Here is a 16,830-nt window from a genome sequence, read left to right as displayed (position 1 = left end):
AGAACTGTGGCAACCCAACATAAAGTAAACTGGAATCTGACATTTTGAAAGTGCCTAAAACTGTATTTACAAGCCTGCTTGAAATTATATAAAGAATATATATTTTTACTACAAATACAGTTTGGTGTCATTGTGTGGTGGGTTGGTGGTGATGGTGTAATATTGCAAATGTTTAACCCTATGTGCCCCAGAGATTAGCCTAGACTGCTTGTGCCACACTACCTAGAGGGTAAGCAGAGGTTGTTCTTGGAGGTAACCCTCAGCCCTGACAAGGAAGAGAGAGCCCCTGCTTGTCGCCAGTGCTGCACTGCGCCAACTAGAGACCCCCCTTCCTACAGTGCCGAAGTCGCACCTGATTCCCCCTCAGAAGCTCCCCTTTATCGGAGCGGTTCTGGATTCGCTGTAGTTTCGGGTTTATCCTCCCGAGCAGCGAGTCTGGGATATTCAGGCCATGATTCTGGATTTCAGTCAGGATGACCCTCCGGCTTCTGGGCCTGATGGCCTCCTACATCCAGCTAGTGCAACATGCCAGATGGCATATGCGGGCTCTGCAGTGGGACCTGAAGTTTCAGTGGGCATCAGGGCAACCTGTCCGATCATGTCCAGATTTCGGAGGGCACTGTACGACAATTCAGTAGTGGCTCATGAATCGTGATTTAGTCAGTGTTAGATCCTTCTCCCTTCCTGAGCTACTCACCATGGCGATCAATCCCCCCCCCATCCGACTGCCTCTTCGGGATGATCTTCTGTCGTAGGAGCAGGGACGGTCCTCCACCCGAAACTGTTTAGCCTCCACCTCCATGCATGGAGATTGAACGGCGACAGTTGACAGCTTTCGATCTTCCTCCCGAAGTCTGTGATGTCATTCTGGCAGGTAGGCGTCCCTCCACTAAGACGGTATATGCCTGCAGGTGGAACAAATTTGTGGCATGGTGCACAGCAAAGGCTGTGGATCCCCTCTCTGCCCCCTCTTTCTGAGGTTACTTCTGTTCCTTCTATCCTTGGTGCAGCAGGGCTCTGCTCTGGGCACAATCAAAGGTTATCTTTCGGCCATCTCCGCCTTTCTACGGCTTCCCAGATCAGCCTTCTCTTTTTAAGTCCCCGGTTATTAACCGTTTCCTGAAAGGCATTACGCACATATTTCCTCCCGTGCCGTTAATATTGCCTCAATGGGACTTTAACCTTGTCTTGACATATCTGATGTGTGCTCCCTTCGAGCCCCTTCATAACTATCCTTTGCTTCTCCTCACTCTCAAGACTGCTTTCTGGGTAGCTATCACCTCTGCCAGAAGAGTGAGTGAGCTCCAGGCTCTTTCTTTCAAACCTCCTTTCCTTTCTGTTCATCCGGACAGGGTGGTGTTAAGGACCCGTCCTTCTTTCTTGCCAAAGGTTTCCACGCCCTTCCACATCGGGCAGACCATCAATTTGCCCTCCTTCTTTCCTCCTCTGCATCCTTCAAAAAAGGAAGAGAGGCTCCACCGTCTGGACCCAAAACGTGCGCTCCCGGTCTATCTGAAGCGCACACAACAGATCCGGGTGGATGACCAACTCTTTGTTGGCTACGTTGGCGTCAAAAAAGGTTGGGCCATGCACAAACGAACCATCTCTCGGTGGGTTGTTCTGTGCATAAAAGCATGTTACTCGTTGGCCAAGAAGGAGCCTCCTGTGGGGCTGCGTGCCCATTCTACCAGGGCAACGACAGCTACTACTGCCTTGGGACGTGGCGTTCCCTTGCAGGACATTTGTCAGGCAGCTACGTGGGCTTCGCGGCACACGTTTACCAAGCATTACTGCCTTGACAGTCAAGTCCGGAGAGACAGCTTCTTTGGCCATTCTGTTCTCCTTGACCTTCTGGTGTAATCTTTTTCGCAGACCCACCACCTGGTTTGGCATTGCTGGTGTATCTATTCTAAGGTAAGGAATCTATCACCAACGTGTCTCTTTCATATGCACAAGTTACTACTTGTGTAACGTATATCTGTAAGAGACATTAGTTAGTGATAGATTCCTTACTGCCCCACCCTTCCTCCCCGTTCTGCGAACTGATTTCTAGGGTAAAGGTCATCCCTTTCAAGGCCCTAGTTTCATGGCACCAGTGGTCAGTTTCTTGCATGGCTCTGTGTTCCTGGCGCGGAAAGTTGTATACAGAACTGACGTCCGTGCGAATGGGTGGCGCCAAAGTAGTCTCCGTGACGTCATTAAGGTAAGGAATTTATCACTAACTAATGTCTCTTACTGATATATCATTACACAAGTAGTAACTTGTGCGACTGGTCTCGACCAGTCAGCTACCATGGACAGGTTTCTGACCTCCTGAGGTCATAGCTCTCTGATGCCAGGTACAAAGCCTGCTCCAGGCGAATGTGTTCTCACCTCCTTCACGCAGGATGTGCATTCCAGAGCAGGAAGCTTTAAATGACCTGCTGCCTTTGTTATGCGACCCATGTCTCTCCAGATAGTGGAGGCCCACCCCCATGTCCTGATTCCACTTTTGGTCGCAAGATTGAAGGGAAAATTAGTAAGATTAGGAGGTGTTCCACGTTCAGCCAGCACCACACCTAGGCCGGGCCAACTGATGTGGACCCTACTTTTCAGATTCCTCCATCTTGTATTGGACAGAATTAGCATTTTAGGTTCAGGGCTATGACCACGCTATGCCCACTTCCCACAGGACGTGGTCATATAGAGGGTAGCGACACACTAAAGGTATGTATTCCATTGGCTAATACCCGTCATTCACTTTAAAAGCCCCTGAATTGAGTATTTAGGTGGCACCCTTGAACCCACGCACTCCGATTCGATGGATCAAGAGAACGACGAAGAAGAGCCACTGCCTGGCGAGAACTGCAGCAGAACTGTGGACTTTTGGTGTGAAATCCTGCCTGTCCTCAGCCCTCCCTTGTCAATCGCGACAGAGTGACTCGTCCTGCTAGCTGGAGAACTACCAAAGCGTTGGGTAGCCTGCCAGTACTTCTAAAATCACCTACAGTCTCCCATGGAGTAGACAAGCTACTCCCTTGCAGTCCGCAAGCACTGACAAGCAGAGACTGATTCCACCGCCTTTCAGCTCCCCAGCCCGACTGATGCCACAGATGACCAGGAGAAGGTACGCATGCACTGGAAGGCCTCATGTGTCTCCTCACTTGAGTGTGAATATACCAGAACCAACCGGAGCCGTGTAGCACCAATCCTCGGGGTACAGGGCACCCTACACCAAACACCAGCAGTGAGAGTCTAGTCCAGATTCCCACTGCATCAGGACCAAGCGGCCGTCGAGAGACGTCAGCTTACTTAGACCCACTTTGTGAGTGGACCAACTGCCTTGATTTGGCCCCTGCCAGCTGTTTATCCCTGACCATGAGGAGCAGCTTTGTGCACCCAGCCTGGCCGACCTAACAACTCTGCACCCAAGCTGCTCGGACCGGGTCCTGATGAACCAGCTGTGCCCCCTTGCTCCAAGACCCCTTGCAACCCAAGCCTCCATTTGGGAGCTCTTGGACTTGTCCTCAAGTCTCCCTGTGCATCCTGTTTTTGGGTGGCCCCCCCTTCTTCGTAGCACGCCAGCTACCACCCTCATTAGCACCCTGCTCCCAGTAGAACCCGAGCAGTTCCCAAGAACTGCTGTTATTACTTTGGACCTTGGCCCAGTACAACTACAAACCCAGAAGGTGACCCCCCCCCCCCGAAACAGACTGTACCTATTTTTATGCATCTCTGACTTTTCCTTCCGTATGATTGCTTTGTGCGTAAAGGCGCACAACTTTAAAAGCTTTACTTAGCTGTACACGTTGCTATTGAAAACATTACTTACCGGTGAATGAAGTTCTTGGTTTTTAAACATATATAAAAAGTGTTATTTTTCTAATTTTATGTCGGATTTATTCTTAGAATATGCATCTCCTTTATTGCCTCTGTGAGTACAACAAATGCTTAGCAGTGCCCTCTGTTAAGCCTACCTGCTCGCCCGCACTACCACTAAAGAGAGCGTTGGTATTATCTATTTTAATCTCTGTAAGCCAATTGGGGACCCACTGGACTATCTGCATGGTGTAGTTCTTTTTAGTACACTATGTAGAGAGATAGCGTCCCACAGTATTGCTTGGGTTTCTATTCTAAGATGAGGACTCTGCAGTTGCTATTCTCCATCAGAAGAACACGATTCGTACCTTTGGTAACACCTTTTCTAGTAGAGACTCTATCTAACTTCAGATTCCTCCCCGACCCACCCATCCTCCCTGTTGTGAGACCTGGGATCTTCACCTTAAGATTCCGTTTAGACACTGCACATTGGTCATATAACATTGTTTTTTGCTTGGCTCCATGTTTTTGGTGCGGAAATAGTCACACAAGAAACAGATGTCAGAGCGCCAGTTTGACACTTATGTGGGCATCGCAATGTCCCTTCTCACAGACAACTTGTACGCAGAGCTGTCGAATGCCACTTAATGGCATGCTGTCATGGTAACTGATTGTTATTTCCACAGAGGCAGAAGATTTTCCCAACTTCTACTACACACAACAGATGATAAACATCTGCCTCAAGCACCAGCATGGGGGAAAAGGGTAAGGGGATAAAAGAGAGACTCCTCAATGTCAGGTGCTTCTACTTTGCAACAGGACAACCCCATCTTATTTGGTTGTTTCTCGAACAGGTACCTACAGTAAATTATAACATTTGTTACTAGGGACACCCTGTCGATTTAGCCTCTAAGCACACATTATGGTAATTACAATCAAATGAGTTTAATACAATTCTCCTTCCTTGCTACCTGAACTCTTTTGAGGGTTTGCGTCTCTCTTTATTATTTAGTATCTTGCATCGGAGTAGATAAGATGCTGTTTTTTTCTGGCCTAATTCCTGTTAATCAATGTGTACTGCTGACGAATAGTAGATTATTACTTGTTTGAGAAATTAGAATATTGAATGCTTGTTAGTCTCTTAATATTTTTGAATCATCAGTTGCTATATATATATATATATATATATATATATATATATATATATATATATATATATATATATATATATATATATGTGTATTTCTAGATAGATGAGGATACTCCTGAAGTTTTTATTTTCCTTGTACTTAGTTTTAAATATGTTATTTTGCTATTACTGAATAGTCTATATTTCATCTTGAAGAAATACATTTTATGCCACTTACTTCAGTCTATGATACTCAAATTAATTACTCTGATGAATAAAATCTGGTATAGAACCCTTGACTTCAATGTTTGCTCACGCAATCTGATGATACACTATTCATCTGTCCGGAACTTTTCTTAGAGGTGACACTAATTACTGGAAATCCTATCAATGCTTCTTGGATTTTTCTCTGAAGACACTTGTGCTCAATAGAGGTTAACAGACACTACACACATGTGAGAGAATGAACACTGCTCTCCGACTCACAAACACTACTGCACATGTGGATGCATAAACGCTGCTCTCTGACTTTTTTCCTCACGAATTCTGTTGAGATAATGATGTGCTATGGAGACTCTACCATTCTCTTCAGGGAAATCAGTTGAAGTGTGCAACGCTTTGTTCATGCGTGTGCATTAGCTTGAATTTGTGCCAACAACTAGACCGCCTTGTTATTTCATTTTGAGCATAGGCAGCCATATTGAAAACCTTGCAATTTCCTCCGTGTAATCCTTTCAACATTATATGAAATAACTTCCTGCAAGGTCATGGTCTTTTCCACAGTGGATATCGTCTAGTTGTAGGAAGCTGGCTTAGTATTTAGGTTCCACCTATGGTGAGGCACTGTGCACTGAGTCCAGGCAACCCTTAGTGATAGTGTTTAGGTTCCTGATAACCAAAGCTCTCAAGGGGTAGCTGTGGAAAGAAGCTAAGGCTTATTCAGGAGGGTGTAAAGTTGTACATTTACCACATAGTCAGCAAGTTTCAAATGAGAAAGAACCACACCAGTGCTTACAAAATACCGTAGTATTTTTTATAACAACATTTATAATTATCTTGGTGTATCTCCTACCCGGAGATACCAAATACACATCAGGAATACTTCAATAACAGGTAAGTAGCATGTGGGGCCATATAGGGGGTCCAAACCCTATAGTAAGAAAGTGGAATAAGAGGTAAGTACCAAAACGAGACTCTACCCAAGGATGGAGAAGCCCAGGGGCAGCAAGGAACCCATAAAGGTGAGTAGCTAGGGACCCTTAGGTGCCCGGGTACAGACGTCAATAGGATAACACAGGGTACGTCGCGGATTGTATATTCTTGTTTCAGGACCCTTCCCAAAGGACCCCGGAAACACCAATTGGATCAGGAAAGTTTGGAGAGCCAGCCTACCCGTGGGTACCCAGGGAACTAGGATACCTACAACAGGAAGCCCAGGTGCATAGGGATGAAATGGCGTCGGAACTGCCCGTAGGAACCAATGGAGGATCTTTGATGTCCGGCTGCTGCAGCAACTCGTGGACCAGGACGGTGGAACCCAAATGTGGATTCTTGACAAAAAGCACCTGAAAGCAGAGGGGGCAGTGTCCAAACCACCCAGAGGTGTCAAGGAGGCGTAGGAGCGAATGCTACCCTTTGTAAATGTAAATGTAAATGTAGAGTATTTATATAACGCACTTCTACCTGGAGGCCTCGTAGCGCTGTATTCATACCGCTGTGGAACCCATCCTGGCGGCTTTCCTGTGAAATGTCCACTCCTGGGCACCCCCAAGGTGAAGCCAGGCGTCCACAGCGCTGCTGGGGCCGTTGTGGAGATTAAGCAAGCTATTGCTCAGAGTCAAAGAGTGGGACCCATGATTAGACTAGGCACCGAGGCGAGAATTATCAGTTCCGGGGAAATTGAGTCCAAGAGCCGCCGAGGCGGGAATTGAACCCTGGTCCCGGGCCAGACCTCTGCATCAGGGTCTGCCGCTCTAATCATTGAGCCACGCTTCTCCACTACTTTGTCAGAAGTACTTGCTGCAGCACGACGGTCTTGATGGAGCAGCTGTGGAGCCATGGTGACGATGTAGGAGCACAAGAGTCATCCATGAGCTGTTCCACAACGGATGAGGAATTCAGGAAGATCATTGGCCGGCAGGATCACCAACAAGCCCTGGCAGCCGCAACAGTCGGGTTGCAGAAAAAGACCATCGAGGTATGTGGGGCTAACCCAGCAAGGGTAAGTGAAAGCTGGCCCCCAACATGCAGGAGAGCCCGCAGGAATCGTTGGAGCCCCCTTGGGGACCGTCTGGCACCTGTCACAGGGAGTAGGAGGGACGCCTCAGCAGCACACAGAAGATGTAGGCCCCCGGTGCAGAGGATGCAGGCAGGACGTTGTTCTTGGGACTGTTCAATGCTGGAGGCTGGGGTTTCTTGGAACTTGAAGATCTTCCATGAAGAGAGCCAACAAGTCTTGGCAACAGCAAACAGATGTGGAGCGTAGGGAGGTGGTTCACGCTGGCTGGAGAGGCATTACAGTCAACCAATTTGCAGGGAAAACTGGTCAGGCCTTTGGAGAACCAACAAATCACTACCTGTGTTGCAGAACCAGGCGATGTCCGTGGGAAACAGCATCAGCAAACCGGTTGCCGACGTAGAGTTGCCTGCAGATTCAGGGAAGTGACTCCTTCACTCCAAGGGAGATTCCTGCTTGCTTGGATGCAGGCAGAGTCCTTGCTGACTCTGAGGATGCACAGCCATGGAGTTGCAGAAATTTGAAGAGCATGGAGAAAAAGTTGCAGCAGGAGTCTTCCTGCCGAGAGCAGTCTTGTCTGTAGTCCTGGCTAGAAGAAACCGCAGAGTTCCAGTGTCCACCTACAGAAGAGTCTGTCCTTGAAGGTGTTGTCCAGATGAATCTAAGGTCCCACCCTCAGGGGAGCCCTTAAGTAACCCTAAAAAGTGGAAGGACCTCTTCTGTGGTGACCCACCAAACAGGGAGGGGGGCAGGGACGCTATTCTGCTGGTATAGTCAGTCAGATGCTCTGGGTCAAGATTTAACAAGGCAGAATCAAGTGACCACTGGAAGGAGCTCTGGGCAGCTCCCTAGAGAGAAGCTGGACAGGTGGTGGTCACTCCCCTGACCTTTGTGTAATTTTGCGCCATAGCAGAAGCCAAGGGCTCCTGAACTGGGCAAAACTGGTTTAGGCAAGGAGGGCATATATGGTTACAACCAATGTAGTGTTTCTGTTGAAGCAGGGGTTTATGATCTTTCGTAAACTTGTGATTCTTTACACTTTTTTCATGACCCTTAGTTCCGGTCAGTCAGGAATATGGGAAATTTATGGGGGCAGCTATTCTACAGAATTCTTTTCAAAGCTGGCAATAGCTTCCTCTAATGCGCTTGCCTGAGATCTTTTGGTGGCTGATATTTGCTGGTCGGCCACTTGGTCTTACATACCTTTGAGATATTAATGCTACACATCTCAGGCATGCAGTAACTTCAGACTTTGACAGTGCTCTGTTGCATGACTTTGTTTTTTAATCAGCACAATTAAGTTCCACTTCCCTGTATAATATTGCTTTGGAACTCAGTTATAAGGGGAAGAATCTACGTGACTAAGTATGCATCAGTAAGAAAAGTTACTCACCCTCAGTAAATATATTTCTAGTGGATATTACACCTTCCTGCAGATTACTCACTGCCACTCATTAACCTCCTCATGAGTTACCACCAATATTGATAAGATCCCAAGGTATTCTAAGGTATCATCTGCTGTAATCGTAACTATCAATTCTCTTGTGGTACCTCTCTGCACTTCTCGATGGGCCACTGAAAACATTCTAGGAACTGTTACCAGCACAAAATTTGACACAGTATACCCTGATGTCATCACATGCAGGGCAGACAAAGACGAGACTGAAACTACTTTGCACAACCTGGTTACACTGGAGAGTTATTGCTGGGGAAAAGGTTGTTTGGACTAAGTCTGGGTCATAGAGGATATTAATAAGATGAGGCACCTGCTGACAAACTCCTTAATAGAAGATTGAGATAGTAATTTACTCTCTACATACACCCACAGATGTATCTGCTGTTCTTTATAGCCATGCTTGCATGATACTATTGAAGATGTCTAAGCAGTTTCTAAAGACCAATTAAATATGGTTGTCTTTAAGGCTCTGCTAAAATGTTGGTGTATCTCTGCCCTTGGGCGGTCGATTTTCAGAAGACGTCATAGTTTCTAAACACTCTGGAGGAATACTTTGCGGATACTGTGGCTGTAAGATAACATACATTACTATATTTTGAATACTATATGTGAGAAGGCAATTGGTCCTAAAATCCCTCTGTTGCTGCACAGCAACCTGTGTTTGGCCTTCAAGCTGGCTTATTATAGTCAACATGTATAAGATTGGAAAAAAGCATGGATGAGTTTAAATGTCTGAATTTTTATGAGCCAGAGTTACCATATCTTCTGTGGTCCCACTGTTATATGTTTTTTTTTCACAACCTATTTTATTTGAATTTGATATTATACAATCCGGATACATCCGGGCACGGAGCCACATTTATTGCCATCACGAAGTACATCTATCTTCTGAATGCCCACCGGCCCCAATTGCAGTCTGCCTTATTAAGACACAAATCCACATATAGTCATATTGGAACAAAACTGTAACATGAAACAATATGCATCTGTACACCTCACATTCCCACCTGCTCCCACCCGCTGCCCCCTTAAGTAAGTGTTGTGTTCCGCACTGCCCACTGTTCTATGTTAACAGGTACTTAAATGAGATATGTACAGTAGCAATCAACCTGGTTACAAATCTTTATTTACTTATGAAGTAACAAGATGCAACATACTGACTTTTGACAGTGCAGAAGCGAGTATTTCTTAAGCAGTCTGTAGGGATTGCTATTAGTAGTGTGCCTGGGACTGTCTTCTTCTAAGGTGTATGCAGACCCATGCATGACAATGACTGGCAGTCATGCATGTGCTAACCTATTAACAAGTCTTCGATTTATTTTGGCAAAACAAACCACAATGATCACACCTAATAGCTCTTTTGTTGGCAGCCACTGTCGGCTAGCCTATTTAAGCTCTTCCTGTGTGGTTAGTTTCCTATTGTTACTTCACTTTCACTCTTTAGGATAGTAGTTGATTTGGTTTTGTTTTATATGAAAGACAAGGTTGCTAAATAGGCGCTTGTGGAAATAATTAAGGTTAGGAGCAGGGCTTTACAGACCTCATATCATCCATTTGATTTAACTCCAACATATTACACTTTTCAACCTTGTATTAAGGCTAAAACTGTACTGAACTAATTGTAATTCTGAATCAAATATAAATATAGGGCATCACATCTAATACAAATATTCGTTAATCCCTGTCTCAATTGGATGATTGCGCAAATGAATGAAATTCTGTGAAATGTCTCTGCTTGCAGCTGCTGAACCAGGTGTTGAATCGGGTGACAGCAGAGAGGAACCTCTTCGACAGAGTGGTCAGCCTTCGTCTTCCAGGTCAGCTTAATTGTTTTCACTGCTATTTGTGAGAATTAAAAATTCTTAGATTATGCAAAGAACACCAGTGATCCTCTTTTTCACTTGACTGTCTTTCCCCTGCCTATACTGAATATCCGTTCTCTGCTCCTTATGCAGTGATCTAGCAGTGCCGTATAGGAAACAATGACGTCTTCAGCCCAGCTGGACTAGGAGAGGGAAGAAGGAACTGAATAAGGAGCCCTTTTAGGTTCTGAGAAGGCGAATCGCATATGGGCCCTGTTTAGGTCATCTAAGATCTACAGGATAATAGTAGGCGAGAGTGAGGCTGTGTCGAAAAGCATAAGATAGAAACTGGATTATCTAACTTGGGAGAGTGATGTCTACAAAAGGAAATAGTACAACACTAAGCTAGGGTTCATCCACGCCCTTCTACTGACAGGGGTGTGGTGATGCCTGCGAAGACATGGGAGCACTTTGTAAATGGATGTTCCTATACACCTATGTTGTTTGGAATTTTGGAGTGGGTTACTTATATGAAAAAGACTAAAAATATCAAACTAGTGGGACAAAAATAACGTTATTCATTCCCCTAGTCAATAGTTACCAGTGTGGAATGGCTGTTGACTGATACTTCAGCTAAAGTGCAGGAGATTAATTCCTTCCCACTGAGTGGATTGAATGCCATTTTGAGATTAGACTAGAGGTTTTTGATCACCTATGATGGGGCGCCCACCTGAGGGTTCTGGGAGTTTCTGTGAATTCTCTGAATGACAACAGTCATGTCAGCTGAGATATGGGGCGTCTCAAAAATATTAAACCTCTAAACCCTTCTTACAGGCCTGGTCTTCCATGAAACCTTATTAATCAAGTTCAGCAGTGTCAGGGAAAACTCAATAGAAGTGGTACAAGGGGAATAAGAGGCGCATCAGCTTTTCAATAGCCGCTGGTGAACCCATCATCTTCTTCAAACTCGTAGAAACTGCGATTATGAGCTCAAACACATAGGAAACACCAGTGTTCTTTGCAAAATAGGAGAACATAATACCAGTTACACAGAAGTGGAGATAATTTATAACCCCCCTTCCACTACTCATGTCTTTCCTCTTACAACTTCGCGAGCAGGATTTGGAGACTTAGGCATCACTAATGCACTGGCAAAAGTATGGAAGTAAAGATTCTTGAGTAGTCTTTCTTGTGCAAAAGAAAGCTTGTAATCACTCTAAGAAGTCTTGATTGACTGCAAGGTTTCTGGGACTGTTAGATACACACACATCCTTTTATACTACACAGTGCAGAGCCATACCTTTACCGATGCAGAGACCACTTTTGACAAGTGTGAGCATTTTGTGAGTTTGCCAAATTCTCAAAAATCTTGTAGAGACAAATTACAGTCCAAACGTGCAGTTCCAGCTAGAGGTACAGTTGCTTCTGCCCTGGAACAGCCTGCAACTGGTATATTTCAAAGATAAAGAATATGTAGTGGGAACTCCATGTCTGTCCAAATCAGTGGTCCTAAGGTATGCAACTTCATTATATTTATTGCCAACAAGGATCCCCTTACGCATTATCAGCTGTGCTTATAAAAGCATTATGACTAATGACTCACTCGCAGAAATAGAGGCAGGTTCTTAGTTCCCCATCACGGCATCTGCCACTTGTGTTTGGAACGCTTCAATGTGATTTCATTTGCTATTTTTAATTATTTTTTGAATTATTACTAGAATGTTTAATATGTTGTGAATATCACTACCAGGGTACCTGCAGCAATATCCAAATGATGTTGTATATGATGAAGGGACTCATGATGAAAAACCACTATTATTTCTTAGTAACGTTGTCTTTCCTTAAACAGAAAGTGTTCTTTGGTAATGTATGTGATGTTTATATGTATTCTTTTTGTTAATTGTGTAAGTGCCTTTTGTCTCCTAGGTTTAGAGAGTGTGGATCACTATCCAATCCTTGTTGCTGTGACTGGTATTGTTGTACGCCTTTTGGTGGACAGTGAAGAACAAGGGTATGTCGATGTTCCGTCTCATTTTTAAGGGCTCCTTTGTTTTAAATGGTTTAGTTTGTACTTTTCATTCTCACAATATGGACAATATTCGCTATGTTGTAATTGATATTGTGCGGAAAATGGGGTGGCATTTAATCCTTAACTTGGATTTAAAATTGTTAACTTCATGGAAAATCAATTAAAACAAAACATGGAAAAGAGCTGAAGTGGGTATATGTTATGGGAATATAAGAGTGGCAATACATTTAATGAATAGTGGATTTTAATTTGCTTTGTTTGAAATGTCCCATGGACTTTGTAATGCAGGCATGTGTGGACTTCATTGATTTAGAAACAGTGGATGGTTAGACAATGTTTTTGTCCATCCTGTAATGCCCTCAAAGAGCTTACTTCACCCTGGGAAGTCAATCATACTATCATGGATATGTAAAGTTCAAAACGCATTAGGGAGTTTTGGAAAACTGACCGTTCTTAATACTTTTGTAAGCAGGGCTACTAGTCTGAGTAAAACATAATACTTCCTCCAATCTGCTTTAATAGAATTTGAGTTATTTGGATCCTATCGTCTGATGTCGGCTATTTCAGGATGACACAGTTTCTGTCATAAGCCAGCTAATGCCATCATATACCTCCATCCCATTTCTAACCAAATGCTAGTCAGTACCGCCATGCCAAAGTACCCATTAACCATGCAAACAGGACACCTGTCAGGCATGCACATGTCGTCAAACATATGTACGCACACACACATGGATGCACACACGAACCTGCGTTATCACTTGCACTACCTTCACCCTTTACCTTCTCACAGGTCTTTAGCCACATTAGCTCTGTTCTGCCAACCATGGTCTTGGGAGACTGGTTTTGAGGATAAAGTTGAACTCCTCTTATGTTAGAGCTTTAAAGGACTATGCTTGGCTGGGAGGAATAGAGCAACACAGTACAGCTCTCCTACTGCATGGTCCAGAGCAGCAGAAGTGCCAAGGAATACAATTGTGATGTAGGAAAATAAAGCTGAGCTAAGCATTGATAGGGACAGAACTAAATGGCCGGCCTGCCAGCTTTAATAGCTCTTTCTCACATTGGTTGATAGGGAAAACGTCACTGGCTGCCAAAGAGATGGTGAATTGAGCATTCGAGAGGATTTTCCAGTGCAGGGGTATATTTCATTTACTTCTAGCACTTCAGGAAAAACAACAGATCCGACCTTCCACACCACTTAAATGCTTACTCTGTGTGTGAGGGCTGCATCGTTGTGTGCCCCCATTCATAAATGCATCATGTGATTGCCTGAACCATATTCAAGCCATATGCTGTGCTACCAGCACGTCATCTCCACCCACCATGGTTGTATGTGAGATTATTGTGTACAAAAATATTGTCTCATAAATATGGTGTACTAAATATCAAGTACTATAGATATCCAGAATTAGAAGTAACCAGAATCCTTGTGTCTGCAAATACCTAGCAGTTTTCCCCTGATAAAAGTTTTGTGTCCCTAATTAGACTTGGGAAAAATGTGGAGGTTTTTTGCCACTCTTGCATTATTAGTAATTTAGTTATGTGCAGGGGGCGGGGCCTGGCGATCGGCAAGATGGCCGCACTGTAGTGTTGCTCTGCCGGCCGCTGTTTGATATCCTTCAGCTATCCTGTTCCTACTGAGCCATTACGTTGTTCTACCTAGTGGGACCGGGTTGCTGACACTGCGACCGACCGTATGCTGTGCTGTTTGGTCACAGTAGGAGCTCTGAGGAGAGATTGACAGTGGGAGAGGCGAGGCGACCTTGTGGACATGGTGACGGAGTGAGCGAGGGAGCCCCTCTTTTCGTGCTCTTTATCTGCCCGGGATCGCAGATCGGAGGTTCTTGGGACTGATCGAGGCACAGCGGAGACTGCACGGATTAGAGCGGTGCCTCTAAATCAGCTAAGTTGCAAAGCGGAGCATCACTGACGCTCGATCTGGGTGAGCTGGGGACCCGCTGGGTGCGCTGGGCTACTGAGACAACGCAAGCCGGCGCTCGCTCGCAGACCAGGCGTAGGCCGCATGACTAATAATCACACCGGAGCTGACACCCCTTGTTATGGCACATCGCCGACTTTCCTATTGCCAGCATCTGATCCTATACTTTGACGGAGGAGAGCGCAAACTAAATTGCTAATAACGGAACTCCCTGCATGCAGTGTCTGTTGCAGGTGATAGCTGCGCGGAGTGGTTTGGCGGGTCTCAGCTCCGGATGTGCTGGTGAGGACTGATCATCTGTGGCTCCTTGTCTGGTACACGGTAGCGCATTTCACCAGTATGTGGTGAATGTGCCGGCTTATCACCGTGGGTCCCGCTTGCTGTGCCCCCCCTGTACCGCTCTACCGGTGTCACTCCCTGAGAGCTGCGGTGTGTGTAACTCTACTACCTCTTGGGAGCCAGCTGGAGTGGTTTTTTGGGTGCCTATGGCTGCAGAGATTGGACTGATCGATTGAGTACCAACATTGCACAATAGAATTGCCCAGATTGAGGTGCCCGCATATCCTGCCTGCGATCCCACGGCACAGGTTCACTGAGACTGATGGTACTACAGAACTGTTGAAGGGGGAAACAAGGTCGGCGCCTGCTTTGCTCTATTCCTACCCGGGCGGGACTGGCTATAAGTGTGAATCTGTTAAGTGCAACGTGCGGCATTGTCTGGCCTCAAGGTACTGAACCCTGTTGTGGACGGCGGGCAGTATGGGAAAGCCAGAAAAGAATCAACTACGCCTCACCTTCGAGCTACGCAAATGCGACAAATCTACCCAAAATGGGGCCTCAGACTCTGAGCTGGAGTCGGCTTCACAAGGCTCAAAGGCGCTGGAGAAATCGCTAGCTGCCATCCAGGCCAGACTCCAAGCCATAGACGGGAAGATAGAGGCCCTCAATGGAAGAGTGGACCATTTCTCCGCGAAACTTGATAAACAGTCAGCGCGTATCGGCGATGCGGAACAGCTCATTACAGATGCGGAGGACGGGCTTCAACAGGTAGCAGAGAAGACTTCAGACATCACGAAACTTCTTGCAGTCATACAAGCAAAGAATGAGGATATTTAAGCCAAATCAAGGCGCAACAACATACGCGTCTTAGGCCTTCCAGAATCTACAAATGTGGGGCGCCTAGAGGACTATATGGAGACGATGCTGCAAGAAATGTGTGGGACTGATGAACTGTCACCTATGTTTGCTGTAGAGTGGGCCCATCGATCCTTAGCAGCGCGCCCTCCTCCTGGTGCTCCGCCACATCCCATAATTGCTCGATTGCTGAATTTCAGAGACCAAGACACTGTTTTGCGAATAACTCGAAAAAAGAGCATGATAACTCAACAGAACAATGTTCTATCGTTCTACCTGGATTTCACGGCGAATATGCAGGGGGCGCGGAAGGAGTTTCAAAATGTCAAGAAGGTGCTGCTTAAGGAACAGATCCCTTTTGCCATGCTCTACCCGGCGAGGTTGCGCATTGGTGAGGCAGACAGTGGCAAAATCTTCACGAATCCCAAGCAAGCGATGGAACATGCCAGATCCCTGCGGCGTAGACGGAAATCACCGGATCACACGTCTGACGTTGATGAATGAACAGTAAGGGGGCATGGGCCCTGTGGTAATGTGTGCTCCAGTTCGCAGGATATATTGTTTGGATGGTTTGTACACTCATTGCGGTGTAGATATTGTTACCTAGGTCACTCATGTACCCAGGAGAATCAGATTGCCATAGCCAACTCTGCTAGATAGAAAGGTATTATGTGCTCAAAGAATTGTAGGGTCGGGTGGCTGAACTCTGCTCAATCGCCTGGTGCAAGAAGACGGGACTACTTGGCCTGTCGTCCCTCACAAAGTTGTTTCCTAGATTTCCTAGTGGTTAGCCTTAGTAGTGGGCTGAGTAAAATTTTGTTCGGCGGCCCCCTCCCTTTTAGAGCTGGGAGTGGACTTGGCCGCTACGTCCCCCGATGGGAATTGCCCACCAGTTGCGATGTATTCTACTGTTTTCGTTGGGATGTGGGTTGTGGGTGGATCATGTCTTTGGCACTTTTGGGATGCCGAAGTGGGTGGGGGGAGGGGCGGTTGTTTATTCTTCCTTTATTTATTTATTTATTTATTTATTTATTTATATATAACGTTTTATATAGCGCGAACAAGATCCCGAAGGATATCAGAGCCAGACATATGAATCCTCCAAGATTTTGTGATTGGAGGTACAATGACATGCAGTTCTGGGTCTCACCCGTGCATCTGTGCTTTAGAATAGTTCTCTGCACTCACTGTCCTACACTTGGTTATAGATGACAGGTGAACTGTACACCTGCATTACTTGGAATGTCCGAGGCCTGAACACACCCAAGAAGACGAGGCAAATGCTGGCACAGCTGGATAGGCAC

General features: G+C 45.8%; 1 protein-coding gene across 1 annotated transcript in view; it reads left to right on the top strand.

The window, feature by feature from the left end:
• The window catches only part of RNF123 (ring finger protein 123), a 2,099,603-nt gene that overhangs the window by 1,500,770 nt on the left and 582,003 nt on the right, over positions 1-16,830 (top strand). The window contains exons 34-35 of the mRNA XM_086938772.1: positions 10,361-10,436; positions 12,348-12,432. Of these exons, the coding sequence (XP_086794898.1) occupies positions 10,361-10,436; positions 12,348-12,432 (161 nt within the window). The remainder of the gene's footprint in view (positions 1-10,360; positions 10,437-12,347; positions 12,433-16,830) is intronic.

The sequence above is a fragment of the Lissotriton vulgaris genome, chromosome 9 (genome assembly GCF_964263255.1).
Source record: "Lissotriton vulgaris chromosome 9, aLisVul1.2, whole genome shotgun sequence".
NCBI classification, from domain to species: domain Eukaryota; kingdom Metazoa; phylum Chordata; class Amphibia; order Caudata; family Salamandridae; genus Lissotriton; species Lissotriton vulgaris.
The sequence above is the reverse complement of the archived record's forward strand: the minus strand, read 5'-3'. Positions and strand labels throughout refer to the sequence as shown.